Here is a 23,116-nt window from a genome sequence, read left to right on the forward strand (position 1 = left end):
CTAATGGTCTCCCTTGACTGGAAGATCCACGAAGTACTCAAAGGTGCAGGTTCGGTGCCTGCATTTTTCCACAGGTGGGGACCGGGCTGCAGCTGTAGTTGCTGCTCCCCATGAGGGAAGTTTCAAGGCAGGGGCTGGCAGCAGAGCATTCCTCCCTGTGGGGGTGGACCAATGGGAGGGCCTTTGTTTCTTCTTCACCTACCTTGAAGGCACCGCTTGGTAAAGATCACAATTACAACCAAGACAGTGGCCAGGCTGGTGAAGGAAGCGATGGCAATGAGTCCAGGAGAAGAGGGCGATTCTGAGGAAAGCAGAGCAAAGGGGTTAGCCCCAGACCATTGGGTGTCTGGGGAACCTCGGGACCCTCCGCTGACCCTCCTCCCCACCCCTGGCCCCCACAGCCAAGCCCAGCTCCTTACCCCAGGCCACAGTGAGCGTGTGGTTCAGGCTGGAGTGCTGCACGTGGCAGGTGTATAAGGCCTCCTTCCCCTCTGGCATCCACACGGCCGCCCACGTCTGGTAGGTGCCATCCCCACTGGGGCGCGTCTCCACATTCTCTCTCTCCACGGCCAGCTCCTTCTCATCCAGCCACCAGCTCAGAGAGATGTCCCGTGGGTAGAAGCCCAGGGCCCAGCACCTCAGCAAGGTGCCCCTGTCTTGGGTGGGATGCCTTGTCACCTGCACCCTGGGGGGATCTGCAGTGGGGTGGAGGGAGGAAGACTGATGAGGGCTGCTTTCTGCCTTCCCTCCACCCCCTTCTCCCCGTACCCACGGGCTTTTCTCAGACTTTCATTCTTCCCCTGTGACTCCCTGTGCACATTAGGTGCCCAACAAGCGGCTGTTAAATGAAGGTGAGAAGGAATACCTGTCTCTCCAGGGAGTGGGGTGGGCTGTGATGTGGGGTGGGCTCTTTCTGGCTTGAATCCCTGCCTGACTTTTGTCCACAGCCCTCAGTTTCTCAGGGCTTAGTGGGGTGCATTACTCCTGTCTCAGAGTTGTTCTGAATGAGAGTCCAGGCGAAGAGGGAGTGGGCCAGTGGGAGGGCCTTGTTTCTTCTTCGCCTACCTTGAAGGCACCGCTTGGTGCCTTAGTGCATGTGATGATGGCTTAGTGCCATGTGGTCACTTCCCTGGCCCAAAGAAGAACCAGGCATTTGGTCAAAAGTTATGCTGGGGGGCCTCCCCGGTGGCGCAGCGGTTGAGCGCTGGGTTGCGAAGCTGCCCGCAGCCTCTGCAGCGCCAGTTGGATCCCCAGCTGCTCCCCGGCCACTGGAGGAGGGTCCCACATGGCGCGCAGACCTCTCCTGCTGCCCGCTGCTCCCCTCAGCAGTGTACTTCGGTCCTTCTGCCTGCTCTGCTCCCCGCTCTGGCTCTGGTGAATTCTCTCGCCCTCGCGCACTTCTGACTGTACCCAGTGCTTGTATAAATAAATAAATAAATAAATAAATAAATCTTAGGGAAAAAAAAATTCTAAAAAAAAAAAAAAAAGAGTTATGCTGGGTATGTATGTGAGGGTGTTTCGGGGTGCTATTAACATTTGAATGAGTGGATTTGCTAAAGCAGGTTGCTGTCTTTATGTGGGTGGACCTCATGAAAACAGCTGGGGATCTGAAAAGGACAAAGACTGAGTAAGAGGGACTCTTCCTGCCTGACTGCCTTGGGCTGGGACATCGGTCTTTTTGTGCCTTCAGACTCAAAGCGTACACTTGCTCTCCTGGGTCTCCAGCTGTCAACTGCAGATCTTGGAACACACATACATACCTCCCCCCCCCACACACACACCCTTTGGTTCTGGTGAAAGGTGCAGAATGCCCCCTGGTGCTGAATGAGAGCTCAATGCTCACTTATTTAACACAGTGCTTTGGGGAGGAGAGGGGGCTATTATTATCACCCATGTTGTACTCATGAGTAAACTAAGGCATAGAGAGGGCGAGCACCTTTCCCAAGGTCACACAGCCAGCAAGCCCTGTGGAAATGGAGACTAAGCTCCACTACACTCTGCTTTCATAATTTTGCTTTTTCCCTATATGTTATTTATCTTGTCTCCCTCATTACTTGTGTGCATTCGCATCCATCACTCAGTTACTAGATATCCGTGGTCTGCTGGGTGCTCCGATCCATTCAGCTTCCCACAGCCTCCCTTACCACAGTCCAAGAAGCCTCCACCTTGGCTCCCTCAAGCACCGGCCTCCCCTAGTGTCCATCCAAGCCCTTGTATATCCAGTTCTGCTTCCCAAGATGAGAAGTTTAGGTTGCATCTAAGCCTGGGGAACATATTTCAGATGAGAGGTGTTTGGGAAGAGAAGGCAAAGGGCATCAGTTTCCCCAGTGGTCCAGTGACTGGTGAGGCACCCTATTTCTTGGGCCCTGGGGTTCATTTCCCAAGCACCAAACCACAGGACAATAAGCTCCCAAAAGAATTCATGAAACCACCTGTTTTGACACACTTGCTCTATAGATGAAGAAAATGAGGCCCAGAATGAGAAGACTAGTTTTCCAAGATGACACTGGAATAGCCTCTGGGGCTGAGAACCTGCTGAGCTTCTCTGCACCACAGTTGCCTCATATGGGAAGAATATTTGAGTTCATTGTATACATGATTATAAATGAAAAAACTCAATTTATATGTTTAAGATGTTTCCTGCTCTGCAGGAGAAAGCTACTGACTAGTTGGCTATCTTTGTAGGCCCCCATGGGATCATCTGAGTCAGAGGGATACAGTCTGTCCTCCCACCCTTTCCCCCAAGGCTGAATGGAAAGACTGTCAATAACAGGGGCATGGAAAAAAAAAAAAAAAAAAACAGGAGCATGGAAGCTATGTCTGAATTGTCACCAGCTGGGCCTTAACCTCTTCGTGTGAGGCTCTTGCTTCCCAGCTCCAGGTACCTGCGCAGGGAGATGAGGCAGAGGCCTTCCAGGTAGGCCTTGTCATACTCGGCATAGCAGTGCTCCATCTCCCACCAGCGTTTGGTCTGCAGGGCCACAGACTGCGCGGACACCCAGCTTAGAGTTTCCAGGTCCAGCATCAGGTGATCCTGCCCATCGTAGGCAAATTGCCAGAAGCCACTGGAGGTGCCATCCTCCTGGATCTCACAGCCAAACATGCGCTGAGTGCTGTGCATGCCTGTAGAGGTGGCAAGAAGGCTTTGGTTGCTGGGCAGCATCTGAGAGCTGGAGAGAAGCCCCCACTCATGGGGCCTCCAAAGTGTGGCAACAGGGTGTCAGCATTAGGAGAAATGCTCTCCAGGCAATTTCTTTGAGCACCCTGGGCTGAGAAACTGCTAAGCTTCTCTGTACTTCAGTTTCCTCATATGGTAAAAATATTTCAGTTCATCATATACATACAAAGGAAAAAACTTATTTATGACTGTAACATGTCTCAATGGTAAGTCATGTCCACTTTGGTTGTAAAATGTGAAATCTGGTGATTCTGGCTGTTATTGCTGCCACTGGGGCTGGTCATGCTTATCCTGGGTTCTTGGGCTGATGCAGGCCTCCCCAGTCTTGGTCCTTGGTATCTATTCCTTCCCAGACCTCTGGGGAACTGAGGCTTTTAGCCTGGTCATGGGTATCTGGGCACAGAGCAGAGTGACTGTGGACAAGCTGTGCTCCACACAGCACGTCACTCAGGATCATCAGCAGCCCTGCAAGTGGGGTGTGAGACAAGGGGACTGAGGCTCAGAGAAATGCTTCCTGTCTCTGCTGATACCAGAGAGGGGTCCTCACCCAGTTCTCTCTCCCACCCTGAGCTGTGTCCTTAGTTCAAGCTCATCAGACCTCCTTCCCCTGCCTGGCAGAGATGGCATCTGAGAGCCTGGGGTTGGGTGTGATTTGATGCATTCAGGCAGGGTTGGTGCGAGGGGAAAAGCCTCTGCCAGTTTGTTGAGGTCTAGAACCCTGGATGACTATGTGGAGAGGTGTCATGGGCCCTAGCTCCTGTGGATGCTTGCTGCTCAACTGATTCTGAAGCCCCCTGTGGCCCCTGCTTGGCAGTGGGGGAAGGAGGCTGGGGAGACCATGTGGCAGGAGTGTGCCTGGACAGGCCTGACAGAGCAGTCTGTATCCCCTATAGGATAGGCACGGCTGCCTGGAGGCTCAGCAGATAGTGTGAAGAAAGTATGGTTTGGGGAGTCAGCAGGGCCTGTTCCATGCACCGCTGCTCTGGTTGTGGTAGCTCATCACTCTCCGCGTCTCGACCTGCTGCACCTCAGCCCAGGTCCTCTGCTTCTCTGTCTCCTTAGCCCAGTACTGAGGTTCCACAGGTGCCATCCACTGGGCCTGGGGCTTGGCCTCGTCCACACGACTGTCAAATCGCATGAAGGGCTGGTTGTCCACGTAGCCTACAGCCAGGAACTGGGGGAGGCCTGGGCCTGGCTCTGACAGGAATAGGTAGTGGTAGTGGAGGGAGTGTGTACCTGCAGAAATACAAAACGGCTCAGGCTCACATGCACAGCCAGGATCTGTACCGGGCTTGGCCTGTGGAAACCCATCCAGAGTGTTTGCTATCAGCAAGAGCAAGAGCTGTGAGTTTCCATAAGAAAAATAATCTTACCCAAATAATTTAAATAAATAATGAATTGATCAAACATTGAGGCCAAATTCATGCACTAAGTCGCCTTACTCAGGCCCTACTTATACTTTATAATCATCTTTTTTAAGTGTAGCTATCAGGTTTTTTACCTCACAATTAAAAATATTATGATTAAAATGTTTGTTGGTAGGAAGCTTAATTCATACGGAGCATCCTCAGAAGTGCCTGGACATATCTCTCAGCTAGGACTGTTGCTGCTGAGCTGGTGGCATCTGAGTTCACTCCCCCTTCCTCCTGCTCCCACACCAGACATTGCTAATAGATCTTTTTGCTCTTTAAATACAAATGCTGTTTCAAGGTTGTTCTCCACCAAGGATCCAGAAGCACCAACTCATTGATTCAACTTGGTTTTTGTATATGAAATCCTGTTAGCAGCCAGTTCTGACTCAAGCTATTATTATAACAAATGCTGTATCTTTAAAAACTCAGTCAAACTTTCTCAGAGATAGTCTTGGTTTGTCACTCCCTTGACTAACATTAAAAATTTTTTGTTCTTCAAGAGTTCCTTTCTTGGGGGCCTCCCTGGTGGCGCAAGGGTTAAGATGCAACCTATGAAGCAATCTGCAGCCACTGCAGCATAAGTTTGATCCCCAGCCGACCAGAGAGCAACCCACATGGCGCAGCAGACCTCTCCTGACTCGCCCGCTACTCCCCTCAGCAGTGTATTTCAGTCAGTCTGCCTGTTCTGTTCCCCACTCTGTCTCTGGTGAATCCTCTCACCCCCCACATCTCTGGCCTGTACCCCAGCTGTTGTATGCATAAATAAATAAATCTTTAAAAAAAAAAAGGAGTTCCTTTCTTACCAAACTTATGAAATATATACATATACATATATATGTATATAATTTATCCCTCAGCACTCCCTTCTCGGTGTTATTTTTTTCTAGAGCACTACCCTCAGAATCTGCAATTTGTTTTTCTTGTTAATGGTTTATCTCCCCACTGTGGTGCAAACTCCCCAAGGGCAGATGTTCCTGTAGGGATTACTCTATTTTTCCAGTGCCTAGGACATCTTCTGGAACACAGTAGTTGCTCAGTGTTTGAATATTCAAATGTGAACAGAGAAATCAAGAACCTCTGTTTGTTCACGACACTGTTTACGCTGGATTTAGCCACACCACCCAGGCCTCTGCACTGTGTTCCTGCTTTCCAGGCACTCCTGTCCCTCTTTTCTTTTGGTCAGTGTGTCCTCCCTCAGATTTATCTCTCAGGTGTCCCTCCTCCAGGAAGCCCTCCGCATGTCCCCAAAGGTCTCTCAACAGTGTCCTGTGCTCCCTGTGAAGTCTGTTGGCTCTGTAAGGGCAGGTAACACACTGCATCACTCTATTTCCCAAGGCCTCACATCATGCATGGCACAGAGTGGGCATTTACTGAACTGGACAAAAAACAAGAGCATGAATAGTAGTGACGATAATCACAACTGTCATTTTTGGAGTAACCGCTGTGTGTTCTGCACTGGTCTAACTGCTTTTCATTCACTATCTCAGTTGATGTTACTATACACGGAAGACATCTGTGTAATTGACTCCATTTTACAGATGAAGACATCGAGGCCAGGGGTGGTCTGTATGGCACCCAAAGGCATCTACTAGAAAGAGGGGAGCCTGAATTCTCTCACCACAGCCTCTGTTTTTTCTCAACTGAGGAAGAGAAGCTCTGTCTCATGGTCAAACAAACCTCCTTGGTGGGAGAGGGGTCAATGTTGAGAGTGTTTGAGCCAAGGGTTGAACTTAGGTCTGGGTGTTGCAAGCATCTTAGGAAATGACAAGTGTCTCATGGTGGGGTTTCCTTGCAAATCACTGAATTAAGATCAGAGTGAGGTGCTCCTGAGCTGGCAGCTGTGACAGGCTTGCAGGGCTTGAGGGTGATCTCTGTTAGACAGACCCTCCCTGGCTTTTCTCTGCAGCAGGTCAGCCTCCCTGGTATAAGGGAAGGGAAAGATCCTATGTCCCTGGGTGGCTGCTGTGCCTCTTGGGTAGTGGAAGGTGGGTGTTTCCCATCCTATCTCACTCTTCACAGGAAGCAGTACCTAAGGCTGGATAATGGCCCTTCATTATCATTCTCAGGCCCTGGAACCTGAGAATTTTACCAGCTGTGGGATTTTGCAGATGGGATTAATGAAGGATCTTGAAATGGGGAGATCATCCTGGGTTGTCTAGACAGGACCTAAATGAGTCCTTATAAACAGGGAACTGGAGGGAGAGTCCATGATTGTCACAGGACAAGGTGACATGCAGATGGAGCAGAGAAAGATGGAGAAAGGCACCCTGAGCAAAGGAAGAAAAAGCACAGGGCAGGCTATGGCAAGGTCTCCTCAGACATCATATTCTTAGGCTGCCTTTCTTGTTCTCAGGGAAGAGGTGGACATGGGAAGAAGAGCTGCAGTGGGATGGGGGTGGGGGAAGGTGCCTGAGTGAGGTGCCAGTCCTCTGGAGATCAGACTCCAGCCCCTGGGGCACCTTTCAGAGGCTCTGGATTCTGTGTTGCCCACCCTGGCAAGGTTCTCCCACCCTGACAACTCATCAAATTCCCAGACTGTGCCATCTTGCAGGCTGTGGCTCTTGGCCTCTGCCATCCTGCTCCTTCAGCAGGCAGGTCGGGTCTTACCTCCAGGCCAGGGCTTGTTGTTTAACTTCAGGTTGGCCAGTTTTGCTATCTCCACCTTTGCAAAGGAAGCTGGCTTGTCTTCCACCACGGGCAGCCCCCAGGGACTCTCTGCAAGGGATAAATGTATGGGAAGTATGAGTCTCAAGGTGTAATTATCCTACATGTCTTTGTGTCTGCTGAGAAAATCTGCACTTAGCATGTCAGAGAATGACAGTAAGAGCCCATGGAAGGGAAACATAGGCTCAAAGCCAACAGGCCAAGTTCTAGGCCTCAGTGCCAGGTGTGACTCCTCAGCTTTGCACATAGTGATTTACTGCCTTTTGCTGTGTTCCTGTGATTTGGGCCTGTTTCCACTTAGAAAGGAGGGAAGCCAGGGTTGGGTTCTGCCTCAGAACCACCCAGCAGCCTGGAGAATCTTGCCATCCTGGACTGAGTGGGCCTCGAGGTGGGGACCCGATACCAGCAGGCACTAGAGCTCCCAGGCGATGCTCACGTGCTGCAGGCAGGGAGCCCACGTCCTGCCTGGCCATGTCCACAGACTGAGCTGTGCAGCCCTGACCTCTCCTCTGCAGTATTACGCACCTGACAAACACCTGTGGTCTTTCTACTACAACCCAGGGACTGAGCTGACTGGAGTGTGCAGGGGCAGAGATGAACTGGATAGACATGGTGCCAAGGGGGCTCAGGTCTGGTAGGGAGAGGAACAACTGAACAATTAAGACACTCGGGTCCAGTAAGGCTGACCAGTGCAGGACTGCAGAGGCACCAGGTGCCAGAGTACCCTGGGGCGGGCAGTGCTAGGGGACAGGGGCTTTTTGGCTGAAGCCCGGAGAAGACCTTGTTAACTGGATTACCTGGCAGTGGGTGGCTGAGGGAGGAGCATTCTTGTCTAGGGAATTTTAGGGTGCTATACCCTGACCTTCCCAGTGCCCCCAGAATCAAACACTCTGGGGGTAAGCACAGCTTTCTGTAGTTGTAGTCCTTTGGCGATTCTGAGGTAGTTCTAAAGTTTGAGAACAACTGCTCTTGGCAAAAAGGACTAGCAAGTGTGATGCCTACAGTGAGTGTGGTAAAACCAAGGCCAAGGGTAGACTGCAATGGGAGAGATGGGTCTGGGCAAGAAAGCAAGGGCTAGAGTGCCTGCCTGAGCCTTGGTCTCCCTGTCTGAAAGGGCTGTTATAAGTGTTTGCCAAGTTGATAGTGTAAAGTGCCTGGAAGAGTGGCTGGTGTCAAGTTAGTTGAAGGAAGAGTCAGGTCAGTGCTGGTCTTTGGGGCTACTGTTCAGGGGCAAGGTCTGGGCCAGAGGAAGGGTGTGCTTGGCAGGGAGGGGACACTGACTCTCTGGGCTTGCATGAGTCTGCCATTCAGGGCAGTAAGGGTGAGGCAGAACATGAAGAATTTACGGAAGTACCCACGTGGAGAGAATAAAAGGGGAGGAGTTCTCAAGGGTCATGGTCCTTGAAGTTCCACAGAGCTCTCCCTTAGTTTCCACACACATCTCTGAGGCACCCCCCATCCCCGCATTAATCACATTCCCCCTCCCTAATCACACCAGGTGCCCAGGTTAGACACCAGAGAGCGTCTAACCCCTCACCCCGCATGCACTCCATTGTCCCTAATTTCAATGCTGTATTCACCTAGCTTGCCATTGACCTGTCTCCCTGGGCCGGAGGTTAGCTCTGCCTTCTCACCTCTCACATGGTCAGGACTCCTTGCCTTGACTCTTCCCCTAGGCAGCCTGCTGGGGTCCGCATTCTAACCAGTCATGGGACTTTGCTGGACCAAGGGATAATATAGGCACACCTTATTCTATTGCACGTCAAGGATTTTTTTGTTGTTGTTGTTCTGCAAATTGAGGGTTTGTGTGTAACTCCACGCTGAGCAAGCATACTGGCACCATTTTTATTTTTTTAACAGCATGTGCTCCCATCAAGTATGTTAAGGATACTTGGTAATTCTTGTATTTTAAACTATTTCATTATTATTATACCTGTTATGATGATCTGTGATCTCATAATTGTTTTGGGGTACCACAAAGTGCACCTACGTAAGACAGTGAATTTAACAGATGAATAATATTCTGACTGCTCCATTAACTGGCCATTCTTGTGATCTTCCTATTGCTTGAGATACAACAATACTAGGCCAATTAATAACTGTACAATTGTCTGTATATTTTCAAATTATAGGAGGAGTTGCACATCTCTCCTTTAATCATAAGCTAGAAATGATTAAGCTTAGTGAAAAGGCATGTAGAAAGGGGAGATAGTTTGAAAGCTGGGCCTCTTGCACCAGTTAGGTAAGTTGTGAATACAGAAGTTCTTCAAGGAAATTAAAAGTACTACTCCAGTGAACACATGAATGATAAGAAAGCAAAGCAGCCTTATTGCTGATATAAATTAGTGGTCTGCATAGACAATTGTATTAGTAACATCATTCCATTAAATCCAAGTGTAAACCAGAGCAAGGCCTTAACTCTCTTCAATTTTATGAAGGCTGAGAGAAGTGAGGAAGCTGCAGAAGGAAAGTTTTATTTTATTTATTTTTTTTTTATAGAGGCATGCTTTATTTATTTGTTTGCTGGTTTGTTTGTTTGTTTTGTTTATACATGCACTGGGTACAGTCAGAAGCGCGGGAGGGTGAGAGAATTCACCAGAGCCAGAGCGGGGAGCAGAGCAGGCAGAAGGACCGAAGTACACTGCTGAGGGGAGCAGCGGGCGGCAGGAGAGGTCTGCGCGCCATGTGGGACCCTCCTCTGGTGGCCGGGGAGCAGTGAGGCTTTGAACCAGCGCTGCAAAGGCCGCGGGCAGCCTCGCAACCCAGCGCTCAACCGCTGCGCCACCGGGGAGGCCCGCAGAAGGAAAGTTTTAAATTAGAGGCTGGTTCATGAAGTTTAAGGAAAAAAGCCATCTCCATAACATAAAAATACAAGGGAAGGCAGCAAGTGCTGATGTCGAAGAGGCAGCAAGTTATCCAGAACTAGGTAAGCTGAAGGAGGCTACACTGAACAACAAGTTTTCAATGAGGACAAAACAGCCTTCTATTGGGAGAAGATGCAATCTATGATTTCCTTAGAAAGGAACAAAGTCTGGGCCTCCCTGGTGGCCCCAGCACTATGAAGTCACAGCACTATGAAGATATCTGTACCATGAGTTGGGTCCCCAGCCAGGGAGCTAATCCACATGGCCCAGCAGACCTCTCCTGTCTTGCCCACTGCTCTGCTCAGCAGTGTATTTCAGTCAGTCTGCCTGTTCTGCTCCCTACTTTGTCTCTGGTGAATTTTCTCACCCGCTGTACCTCTGGCCTATATCCCAGTTGTTGTATGCATAAAGATTGCTGAAATACACAGCTGAGATGAGCAGTGGATGAGACAGGAGAGGTCTGCAGTGCCATGTAAGTTAGCTCCCTGGCTGGGGATTGAACTCATGCTGCAGTGGCTGCAGATAGCTTCACAGTGCTGCGACTTAACTCCTTGCACCACAGGGAGGCCCAAATAACTAAATCTTTAAAAAAATAAAAAGAAAGGAACAAAGTCTGGCTTCAAAGGACAAGCTGACTCTCTTGTTATGGGCTAATGCAGCTATTTACCAATGCTCATTTACTATTCTGAAAATCCTAGGGCCCTTATACTAAATTCATTCTACCTGCCTCTATAAATGGAACAAAACCTGGATGACAGCACATCTGTGTACAACACGGTTGACTAAATATTTTCAGCTTACAGTTGAGACCTATTGTTCAGAAAGACTCCTTTCAAAATATTAACTGCTCACTGACAATGTACCTGGTCAATCCAAGAGCTGTGACAGAAATGTATTAATGTTTTCATGCCTGCTGAAATAATATTTATTCTGCAGCTCATGGATTAAGAAGTTTTTTTTTTTACTTTCAAGTCTTATTATTATTTTTTTTTAAAGATTTTTTTTTTATAGAGGCATGTTTTATTTATTTGTTTGTTTGTTTGTTTTGTTTATACATGCACTGGGTACAGTCAGAAGCACGGGAGGGTGATCGAATTCACCAGAGCCAGAGCGGGGAGCAAAGCAGGCAGAAGGACCGAAGTACACTGCTGAGGGGAACAGCGGGCGGCAGGAGAGGTCTGCGCGCCATGTGGGACCCTCCTCCGGTGGCCGGGGAGCAGTGAGGCTTTGAACCAGCGCTGCAAAGGCCGCGGGCAGCCTCGCAACCCAGCGCTCAACCGCTGCGCCACCGGGGAGGCCCTCAAGTCTTATTATTTAAGAAATACATTACAGTAGGCTGTAGCTACCTGAGATAGTGATTGGTCTGATGAGACCTTTGTCTGATGAATCTGAGCAAAGTGAATTGAAAACTTTCTGGAAATGATTCATCATTCTAGAAACCTTTAAGACTACCCATGATTCAGGCTTTCCCTGGTAGTGCAGTGGTTGAGCTCTGTGCTGCGAAGATGCCCGCAGCCTCTGCAGTGCCAGTTCGATGCCCCACCACCAGCGAGGGTCGATGGTCCCACATGGCCCAACAGACCTCTCCTGCCGCACCCGCTGCTCTCCACAGCAGTGTGTTTTGTCAGTCTGCCTGTTCTGCTCTCCATTCTGGCTCTGGTAAATTCTCTCACCCTCCCGCTCTTCTGACTGTACCCAGGGCTTGTATAAATAAATCCATCTTAAAAAAAAAAAAGAATATTCATGATTCATGGGAGGGAGTCAAAATATTAACACTCAACAGTTTTTAAGAAGTTGGTTCCAACCCTTAAGGAGGAGTTTGAGGTCAAGATTTCAATGGAGAAAGTAATTGTAGATATAGTGGAAATAGCTAGAGAGCTAGAATCAGAAGTGGAGCCTGGAAGCGGAAGATGTGACTCAATCTCAAGATAAAACTTTAGTGGATGAGGATTTCTTATGATAAGCGAAGTAGTTTTTTTGAGATGGAATCTACTCAAACTATTACTGAATATTGTTGAAATAAGAACAAAGGATTTAGAGTATTCATAAACTTAGTTAATAAAGAGGTGGCAAGGTTTGGGGGGGTCTCATCAATTGTGAATGATGCTCTACATTTACTGTGGGTAAAATGCTACTCACAGAAATCTTTCTGTGAAAGGGAGAGTCAACTGATGCAGCAAACTTCTTTGTTGTCTTATTTTAAAATACTGCCACAGCCACCTCAGCCTTCAGCAACCACCATCGTGAGCAGTCAGCTGCCACCCACAGTGAGCAAGTTACTTCAGAGCAAAAGGCTATGACTCACAGAAGATTCAGATGATGGTTAGTGTTCTTCAGCAATAGTTTTTTTTTTTTAATTTATTAAGAACATTTTCATTAGGAAAAGGAAAGAAGAAGACACTTGCCCAGACACAAGTGGGCAGAAAGAGAATACAGTAATTTCAAATTAAGTATCTACATTTTTTGGAAACCATGTTTTGTACACTAGTGTCAAAGCAACTAGCGCAATCCATCTGACTTGCCTTACTGTGATATTTGCCTGTAACTGAATCCCCCTCCAAAGGTGGGCTGAGACTCAGTACTCCCTGCTGTGGTTTTCATGATATCTGTCCCTGAAAGTCACTTCCTCACTCCCCACCTCCTAAAGGGGAAGTCTGGTCTCAGGGAACCTATCTGCCTCCAAGGTGCCATCTCCTTCTGACACTTTGGCATACATTGGGGTTATCCCTCTAATTCTTCCTTCCTATTGGGCTTGGGATTCCATCCCTCTGGGCCAGTCCTGACATTTCTCCATAAAAGGCAAACACACCCATAGCCATCCCTGTCACAGAACCACTTGTGAGCTCCTATATTACGCCAGTGAGGTGCTGTAAGAAGGGCAGGGTCTTACCTTGAGGTTCTCAGATCCCCAGGGCCTGTGTGGACTTGAAAATGTGAGTTCAGGAGCCTTAGCTCAGAGGGAAAAAATAACCTTTATTTTCACTTACTTCTACTGAAATTTATTTTTTAATTTATTTTTATTTATTTATACCAGCACTGGGTACAGTCAGAAGCGCGGGAGGGTGAGAGAATTCACCAGAGCCAGAGCGGGAAGCAGAGCAGGCAGGACCGAAGCACACTGCTGCGGAGGCTGCGGGCAGCTTCCCAACCCAACACTCAACCGCTGCGCCACTGGGGAGGCCCCACTAATGTAATATTTTAGTCTTGTCTCCATGATGAAAAGCAACAGAGTTCAGCAGGATTAGCAGCACCTGTCCTTTGGTCCTAGATAGAAGCCACAGTATCTCAAATCACATAACAATTGTTGCAGACACCCAGAAATGCCCTCCTATTTCCAATTTTTTTGTGAATTCTTAGTGTTTATTTCAGGGTGGTATTTAATGCATTATTTAATTCAAATGTGTTAACTTAGAAGCAAATACATTACATATCACAGATGTCTATTTCTAATTTAAAATTTTAACAGCTTATAGAAATCTTATTAGGTTTCTCTGTAATCCTGTGCATTTCACTTTATGTATTAAATCCTGAGAAGGGGGTTCCATGGCACACAAAAATTAACAATTTCTATTATCGCTCCCAGTGTTGCCACCTAGCGCCCTCTCTTGGGCTCTATTTTAATCTGTAAATCAAATCAGGAAGCTCTGAGAGCTGTGAAGTCTTCAGGTATGTGAAGGGCTCACCTAAATAGAGCTGAGGTTAAAGACACCAACTACTGTATTATTACTCCAGGATGGTAGTGGATCCCTCCCCCCTGTGCTAACAAACGTCAGGGCATAGCTGCGGGTACAGTAGTGCATCCCAGATGCGCTCAGGCGGGGCCGGCTCTGTGCACAGAAATGAAATTCTCGGTAGGTCTGAGAAACCGTTGTTACACCCTTTGCCCGCTGCCCCCTTCTCAGGGGCCGCCTAGACAACCCAGAGAGCCTGGCCAGGGGCCGGGGAGACCCGCGCGATGGCGGGGCCTGGCCGAGTCAGTCGGAAGGGACGGGCGGGCCACCCTCAGCTTCCTGCCCTCAAGAGCTTCTCCAGGAAACTGGCGCTGGTTGCGTCCCCGGCGAAAGCTCGCGGCCCGGCCCGGCGACCCGCCCGCCTCCAGCGGTTCCCACCCTCGGGGCGCTCACCCCAATCCCGGGCAGCAGTGGGCGGCGGCGGCGAGCTGGAGCCCTGCCTAGCGCGGGCTCAGGGCCTCCCCCACCCCCGTCCCCCAATCCTTAGTTCTCCAGCTCACCATCCTCCCAGACCACAGGCGGCGCACGCACTCAGGCCGGCCTCTCCCCGCACCGCACCCCACCTCGCTGCCGCGTGGGGTCCTGTGCGGTCCGTCCCCCGCCGCCATCCTCAAGCAGCCTCTACTCACCTGCCGCGCGCTCCGGGGCGAGACCCCAAAGCAGAGGGAGCCACAGCAGGTGCCAGGTACTTGAGCTCCCGGACACCCGCGGGCCCCAAGCCATCAGGCTTAGGTGCTGCCCAGGGCGCGGGTCCCGATGAAGCTCCTTTTCAGCTGTGTCGCCCGTGACCTGGCGCCGGAGCCCGCCCGACTGCACAGCTGTCCCGCCCTTCAGGGGATCCCAGGTGGGCTAGTAGAGCTCGGCGTCCGCAGGGCGGGGCGCAGGCAGCCTGGCCGGGCCGCCCACAGCCCTGTCTTTGCTGTGCCACCCGCCCGCCCTACTTCACCCCACCCCACCAACTCCGACCCCCGACTAGCTGCGATCGCCCTCTGCCCCAGCCCAGCTCAGCCCAGCTACGTCCTTGCCCCCGGCCCTGGGCCGCTCGTCCCGGGTCCCGCCCGGGCTCCAGTCCTTTATAATCTAATCTCTCCTGGCCCTGCCTCACCCTGTTCCGGACCAGCCAGCGCCTCCTTGGTGCTCTGGTGCCCACCTGCCACTCCTCCAGGGCGCCCTCTCCTAGATCTTGGGTGGGGGTTGGGGGGTAGAGGGGAAGGAAAATCCATCCTCTTGGTAATAGTGAGATTCAGTTTCAGTTTACATGGTCTTCACATCCTGGTGAAACTAGATTATGTTTCTACCACTTGGGTAGAGCAAGTGACTGCAATATCTATCACACGATTAAAAAAATCCGTGATTTCTGTTGGGGACTCAGGCACGGCTTCTGCTAATCTTAATGAGTTTTGCTATCTCTACTCACCTGGGAAAAAAGGCTAAATTGGGCCTCCCTGATGGTCAAGGGATTAAATCTCAGCGTTATCACTGCTATGGTTGGAGTTCGATCCCCAGCCAGGGAGCTGACCCACATGGCCCAGCAGACCACTCCTCCCCTCAGCACAATAAGTAATTCAATAGATCGGTCTGTTCTGCTCCCAACTCTGTCTCTGTTGAGCCCTCTCACCTCCCACACCTCTGGCCTGTACCCCAGTTCTTCCACGCAAAGAAAAGCAGTGGTGTTGTGTGACCATCCTAGGCTGGGCACGTTCACTGTTGATTCTGGCAAATAAAAAAAAGAATCTTGGAGCCTTAGGTGAATCTGATATGGCTTCAGTGCTAAAACAGGGGACCAGACACACAGGCAGGCCAGCAGGCAACAATTGAGCCTCCTAGCTTCTATGATCTCTGGCTTCTTGCCCATGGACTGTCCATGTTTATAGGTGTGAGTGCATCATGTTCATGCTCCTAAGCACTTTTTGCAATAACATGGTATATCCTGTGGGTAAATGAAACCTGGGAGGAAAACAAAGCCATAGGTGGCAGCCACAGAGGCTGGCAGCAGGAGATGAAAACTAGTTTGAGTTATCCCATGTTCCTTACAATGGTTTTTAGCTGGACAGTTTCTGATATTTGAAAATTCAAATATTCAAAAGGAGGGCTTTGGTAGTCCTGATTGGGGTGGGTGTGTGACACTCCCCACATATTAGAGGATGAGGCCGAGAATGACATAGGTCCTGCCTTGACCAGTCTGCTGGTCTCGGCACCCTTCATGTCCTGTTAAGCTTCACGAAGGGGAAGAAACCGGATTATAATGATCCAAGCCTAGAACACAACATTTGTTAAGTTATAATATCACCAAAAGAACATAGGGACAGCAAAGTATAGACTTACAAAGAAAGTCTGCTTACTCAAATAAAAATAAGGGGGAAAACCCTGCAAAATTATTTTTCACATTATTCACAAAGTGATGTATCTGAAGACAGTGTTGCAAAAATCAAGGAGAAAGTTATTTTTCTAAGCAATCCAGGTTCAGTAGAACAATCTCATTATTTTTGGTCTGTTTCAAGGTAAAGTATATTTCCCAGGACATACCTGTTTTCATCACTGAAATTTCTACCTGCCAGGAGCCCCACAGTGCTAAGCAAACCAGGACAGTTGGAGGTAGGACTTGATGGACCTGGTCACCCAGACAACCTGACTACAGGTATCATGCTCTTAGGCTTTCCACCTTTGAAACCCTAAGGACTACAGGGCAATCTGAGTCTATGATCAAGTTCAGAAAGGACACTGAGAGGGGGTGGACAGTGTCTAGTGAGGGTTTACCAAGGGCATCCTGACTTTTATCTCCTGTCGAGAGTGCAGGACAGGAGGCTGGCTTTGTGAGAAAGGAAGAGAAAGACCCCATGAGGGTAGCCTCATACAGCACCTCTATGGGAAGGGCTTTCTGAGAGGTCTGGGGATCCATTCAGGCACCCTGCTGTGCACTCCCTGCTTCTCCTGGGGTAGTCACTCTCTCTGAAGCTGCCCATTGGCTCCTCTTGCTTGCCTAGTTACATAGTCTTGGCCAAGAGACAGTAGTCCACTCCTCTGTGGCCCTTTCCAGGAGCTTTGGACAAACTTTCCCTCTGATACCCAATGCCAGCCTCAGTTTGCATCAGCCAATAAAAGGAAACAGAGTTTGAGGAGAAGGATGGTAGTTTAATTTGTCAACAAACTGAGGAGGGCAGCAGACTCGTGCCTGAAAGACCACCGCGCTGCTCTTTGGCAGAGGGCAGAGGTATTTGTGCAAAGGAATGAAACAAAAGGGAGATGTGTAAGGGGTCAGCATGTCCTTTTGATGCAGGCATACAGAGATTTTGGGCGGGCGCCAGCTTGCTTTGTTAACACCTGATGTTTAACTTCCTTATTATTTCCTTAGGGATTATCTTCCTTTTTCTTAAACTGCAAGAAGACAAAGTTGCTAAATGCAACAGATAAAAAGGCTTATCTGTTGGGGCAGGAAGAGATGCCTATCCTATTTCACCTCATAATCAGTCCTACTTTTATTCTTTCCACCAATTGTCTGCCAAGATATCCAGGGCAATTCTCAATGTGTTTGCTATGGGGAGCTCAGAGTTGAACATTCCTATAGCTATATCTGAAATTCTTAGATCACATATCCCTCCCACTGGGATAGCTTACCTACCAGGGTTGAACACTTAGGCACTGGAGCAGAATCTCAGACCTGCTCTAGCAAGGTGGGGATGCTCACTGCCAAAGTCAAGTCAAGGTGTTAAAATCAATCACCTTATAGGGTCCTCCCTGGTGGGGCAGGCGGCTGAGCACAGCGCTGTGAAGCTGTCCATAGCCTCTGCAGTGCAGCTTCCATTCCAGCTGGCCGCGGAGATACCCACATGGCACAGCAGACCTCTCCTTGCCCGCTGCTCCCCTCAGCAGTGGATTTCAGTCAGTCAGACTGTTCTGTTCCCCAGTCTGTCTCTGGTAAATCCTCTCAACCTCCTGCACATCTGGCCTGTACCCTGGTTCTTGTATGCATGAATAAATTAATCTTTAAAAAAAACAATTACCTTATAGCTCAAGCAGTAAGGTAAAGACAAGTCAGTTAACAAGATAATCAGCTGAAATTAACAATATTAGTTACATGGACAACATTACTTCCACAGAACTCACTGGACAAGGAGTTCTGCTGGTCAGGACTCCCACAGACTTCTGTTGTATATGTTGCTCTCTGTTGAAAGACCTTAAGAAAACTGGGCTCTCAGGGATCTCATTTGATTGTCAAAAACCCTAGTTGAAGGAAGAAAGGCTCACTCAAAAGCTGAGATGGAAAGTTGAATTTATTGAGACCCTACCCACCACACGGCAGAATAGTGAGGTTGGGATCACCCTCTCACCTAAGAGGAACTATTAAAAAAATACCTTTGCTCACAGAAAGATCAGATGGTCTTTCCAGTCATAGAGTCTCAGGACTTTCCCACAAAGATCTTGAACTAGATGGGTGGCTGCTGAGGGGAAGGAGCGGGAGGAAGTGAAGGGGAGTGTATCTGGGGAGTATATTTCCTGGCCAGCAGAATGGGTTGCTCCAGCCGGGGAGGAGCAACACTGGGCATTGTGAAATACCTGGAGGAAATTGCTAATACCCACGTGGGTGCAGACCAGGCCCTGACATTGGGAACTTTGCAGGTGCAGACCCAGGAAATGGGGAACTCTGTGGTAGGTATAGGCACCAAAATCTCCTTCCCTACCTGGTTCCTGGGAGAGATCAAAGAGGTGACTGGCTGAACCAGGCCAGATTCAAAACAAAGCCCAATAGCAGAGAAAAGGACTTGTGAGGTAACTCATGGATCCCTTGGGAAAGTAAACAAATGGCACACAGATACTGCAGCCCCTCAGAAACTGCAGTAGAGGTAATGTTGAGGTGGTAACAGCCTTTGTTGGAAGTCATTGTGACAAGGTAGCACATACCTGACCACCATCTTGCCTGGAACAGGGTCACCTTCTGGACAAGCACAACTTGTTCCTGGAGCACAAGCCTGCCTCTCCCCACCTGGAGGCTCATGCTGCTTAGATAGATGAGAACACTTGACACAAAGGAGCAGCAGGGAGGTGAGGAGGGAAGTTAGGACAACTTAAGCAGAGAATTCAACTTTCTGGGAATAAAAGAAGAGGCAGTAGAGATGAATAGAGTATTAAGACCTCAGACTCGGGCCTCTCTGGTGGCACAGGTGGTTGAGCACCGCACTATGAAGCTGTCTGCAGCCTCTGCAGCATGGGTTCAATCCCGGACAGCTGGCAAGAATCCCACATGGCGCAGCAGAACTCGCCTGTCTCGCCCGCTGCTCCCCTCAGCAGTGTATTTCGGTCAGTATGCATGTTCTGTTCCCCACTCTGTCTCTGGTGAATCCTCTCACCCTCCCGCACATCTGGCCTGTACCCCAGTTCTTATATAAATAAATAAATCTTAAAAACAAAAACAAACAAAAAAAGACCTCAAACTCCCCAACCAGTGCGACCTCATGCCAAGGTAAATGAAAAAGAGAAACACAAAATTATGTCTCCAGTGAACACACACACACACAAAAACACACACACACACACAAGCAAGTATGGCAATACACATGCCTGAGAAACATGGAACATCAGAAAACAAGATGAAAAGCAAAATGAGAAGAACAGAAGTCTTGGGGCAAATATAAAGGATACAGAAATAGAGGACCTATCAGACAAAAACTTCAAAACACTATTAAAAATACTGAATGAGCTACAGGAAGGTCAGTTAAAGGCAGATAAGAAGGTGCAAGAACTTAGAAAGGAGATCAAGGAACCAAGAGAGTTCTTCACCAAAGAGATAGAATATATTAAAAAAAAAAAAAACCACAAAAACGGAATCTGAGTGACCAGCAGGCCCAGTTAGAAAATGTTTTAACAGGAATAAATGGCAGAAGAATGGCAGATTTAAGATGTAGAAGACTCAAAATGAACACATTACCTGATTAGAAAAAGAGAATGAAGACAAAGGGAAAATGAGGACACTAGAAGAAATATCACACTCAATTAGGAAAGGAAAACTAAAGAATAACTGAGATCCCAGAAAATGAAGAGAGAGAAATGGGAGCAGAAATCCTATTCAAATAAATAATAAATGAGAATTTTCCAAACCTAAAGAATGAATTAAATATGGATGTCCAGGAAACAGAAAATCCCAAATTTTAAAATGTGAAAAGACCTACATATAGACATAGCATTATCAAGCATTATCAAGTTCACAGATGAATGAATCAAAAAATTGTGGTAGATATACACAATGGAGATCTACTCAGCAATCAAAACAGATAAACTCATGTCATTTGGGGCAACATGGGTGGAGTTTGAAGGGATTATGTTAAGTGAAATATGTCAGAAGGAAAAAGATAAATATTGAATGGTTTCACTTATAGGTGGAATATAGAGAAACTGAAGAAAAGGTCAAGAAAAAGACAAAATGTGCAAGCTGACCATAGATCTGAGGCACACAGCAAGGGAGGAGGAGGGGGAGGGGCCAGGAAGAGGAGGGAAGAGCACATAGAACTGTGGTGATGGTTCATGTGTGATGTGGTGGTGAGACAGCTATGGGAACTACACCTGAGGGAAGAAAGCAATTCCTTTACAAAAATGATGTAAGAAAATACATTTATTTAGGAAAAAAGTAACAATAAGATGAAAAAAATTTTCATTCATTGATACTTGGCTTATGAGAGGGCCATTTAAAATCAAAAGACAGGGCCTCCCTGGTGGCCTAGGGGTTATGCTCAGTGCTACCACCATGAAGGCCCACCACAATGGCCTAAGTTCGATCTCTGGTCAGGGAACTAACTCACATGGCGCAGCAGACTTCTGTTTCACCACCTCTCTCCTGAGCAGTGTATTTCAGTAGATCTACCTGTTCTGCTCCCCACTCTGTCTCTGGTGAATCCTCTCACTCCTCCCTCCCTGCCAAGGGGGCTCAGGTCTGGTAAGGTGAGGGACAAGTGAAGAACTAAACACTCGGTCCAGTAGGCAAGTGGGGGCTGATGAGTGAGGGACTGTAGAGATAACAGGTGTCAGAGTACCCTGGGGTGGGCAGGGCTAGGGACAGGGGCCTTTTGGCTAAAGCCTGGAGAAGACCTTGCTAACCTTGCTAACTCCACAGAGTAGAGTCTTACCTGGCAGTAAGTGGGTGAGGAAGGAACATTCTAGTCTAGGGAATCTTAGGGCATTACCCCTGCCCCCCTCCAGAATCCATACTCTGGGGGTAAGCACAGCTTTCTGTAGTTGTAGTCCTTTGGCGATTCTGAGGTAGTTCTAAAGTTTGAGAACAGCTGTTCTTGGCAAAAAGGATTAGCAAGTGTGATGCCTATGGTGAGTGTGGTGAAACCAAGGGCAAGGGCAGACTGCAATGGGAGAGATGGGTCTGGACAAGAAAGCAAGGGCTAGAACAACTTCCTGTGCCCTAGTCTCCCCATCTGAAAGGGAGGCAAACTAGGACTATTGTGTTAACTAAGATATTGTAAAGTGCCTAGAAGAGTGGCTGGTGTAAGGGCGTGCGCTGGGAAGCATTTGTCACATCAGTGTAAGGAAGAGGTCAGTGCTAGTCCTCAGGGCTAGAGTGCAGGGGCGAAGTCTGGCCAGAGGAAGGGTGTGACTTTGATTGGCAGGGAGGAGATCCTGACTCATTGGGCTTGAATGAGTCTGCCATGCAGGGCAGGAAAGGCATGCAGGGCAGGGTGAGGCAGAACAAGAAGTGCTTGTGGAGGCATTCAAGGGGGGAGGAAAGAAATAGAAGGGTAAGAGAAGTCTCAGGGGTCATCTTCCTAGAAATCCCACAGGAGCTCTTCCTTAGTGCCCACACATGTCCCTGAAAATCCTAGGGCCTTAAGAATTATAGTAAGTCTACTCTGCCATGCTCCATAAATGGAACAACAAAACTTGGATGACAGCACACTTGTGCACATCATGGTTGACTAAAATATTTTAAGCCCACTATTGAGACCTACTGGTCAGCAATAAAGATTCCTTTCAAAATATTACAGCTCATTGAGAATGTACCTGGTCACCCAAGAGCTCCAATTGAGATGTTATTACATTATTGTTTTCACATGTGCTAGAACATTTATCAAGGAATATTTTTTTTTAGATTTTTTTTTTAAAGAGGCACGTATTTTATTCATTTATTTATTTGTTTGTTTTTTGTTTATACATGCACTGGGTACAGTCAGAAGCGCGGGAGGGTGAGAGAATTCACCAGGGCCAGAGCGGGGAGCAGAGCAGGCAGAAGGACCGAAGTACACTGCTGAGGGGAGCAGCGGGAGGCAGGAGAGGGCTGCGCGCCATGTGGGACCCTCCTCCGGTGGCCGGGGAGCAGCCGGGGATCGAACTGGCACTGCAGAGGCTGCGGGCAGCTTCACAACCCAGCGCTCAGCCGCTGTGCCACCGGGGAGGCCCATTATCAAGGAATATTTTTGACTTTTAATTAATGTATTTAAAAAATCCATTACATAAGGCTATGGCTGCCAGGGATAATGATTCCTTGCATGGATCTGGGCAAAGTAAATTGAAAATTTTCTGGAAAGGATTCACCATTTTAGATGACATTAAGAACATTTATGATTCATGGTGGGGAGGGTCAAAATATCAACATTTAACAGGAGTTGGAAGAAGTTGATTTCAACCCTACAAATGATTTTGAGGGGTTAAGGACTTCAATGGAGAAAGTAATTGTGAATATAGTGGAAATAGCAAGAGAGCTAGAATCAGAGTGGAGTCTTGTAAGAGGCAAGACTGGGCACAGTGCAGGTTTTCTAATCCAGCAGACCGGGTACAGGAGGAGTCAGAGCCCTCAGTGGCTTTTTGCAGGCTTTTATTGGGGTTTACCAGGTACCCAGCAGGCAGGGGTACTGGGGGGCCGGGAGGCTGGAAGGCCTCCCAGTCCCCAGCGAGTCTTCACTCTATCTGGGCTCTCCGACCTTCTCTCTCTCTCTTTTGGCTTCTGTTCATTCTTGGCTTCTTCTCAGCTTCTCTTTAGGCTTTTGGCTTCTGCTGGCCTCTCCGTGACGCCACCCTTAAAAGCCCAGTCTTAGCCCAGGTGAATCCCATCTACATCTGCCCACACCCTATTCCAGGTGCCCGCCACCAGGCATGCATTCAGGACCGCAAGGATCCATCATCTATCCTGATGGCAGGAGGGCAGAAAAGCCTGACATTTTTTCCTTACCCTACAAGTCTGAAGATGTGACTCAATCTCAAGTTAAAATTTCAGTGGATGAGTTGTTTCTTATGAGCACAATAGTTTCTTGAGTAGAATCTACTCCTGATGAC

The 23,116-nt window shown here is 48.5% G+C and overlaps 1 protein-coding gene across 1 annotated transcript; it reads right to left on the reverse strand.

The window, feature by feature from the left end:
• LOC311176745 (H-2 class I histocompatibility antigen, Q10 alpha chain-like) lies at positions 1-7,727 on the reverse strand (the record flags this gene model as incomplete). The annotated part of the gene is made up of 7 exons (XM_084242390.1): positions 1-101; positions 203-301; positions 420-695; positions 2,848-3,123; positions 4,154-4,414; positions 7,198-7,305; positions 7,691-7,727. 7 exons carry the CDS (start codon positions 7,725-7,727, stop codon positions 1-3), a joined length of 1,158 nt encoding a protein of 385 aa, XP_084098516.1.
• Positions 7,728-23,116: the final 15,389 nt, after the last annotated feature.

The sequence above is a fragment of the Talpa europaea genome (genome assembly GCF_964194135.1).
Source record: "Talpa europaea genome assembly, chromosome: 9".
NCBI classification, from domain to species: Eukaryota; Metazoa; Chordata; class Mammalia; order Eulipotyphla; family Talpidae; genus Talpa; species Talpa europaea.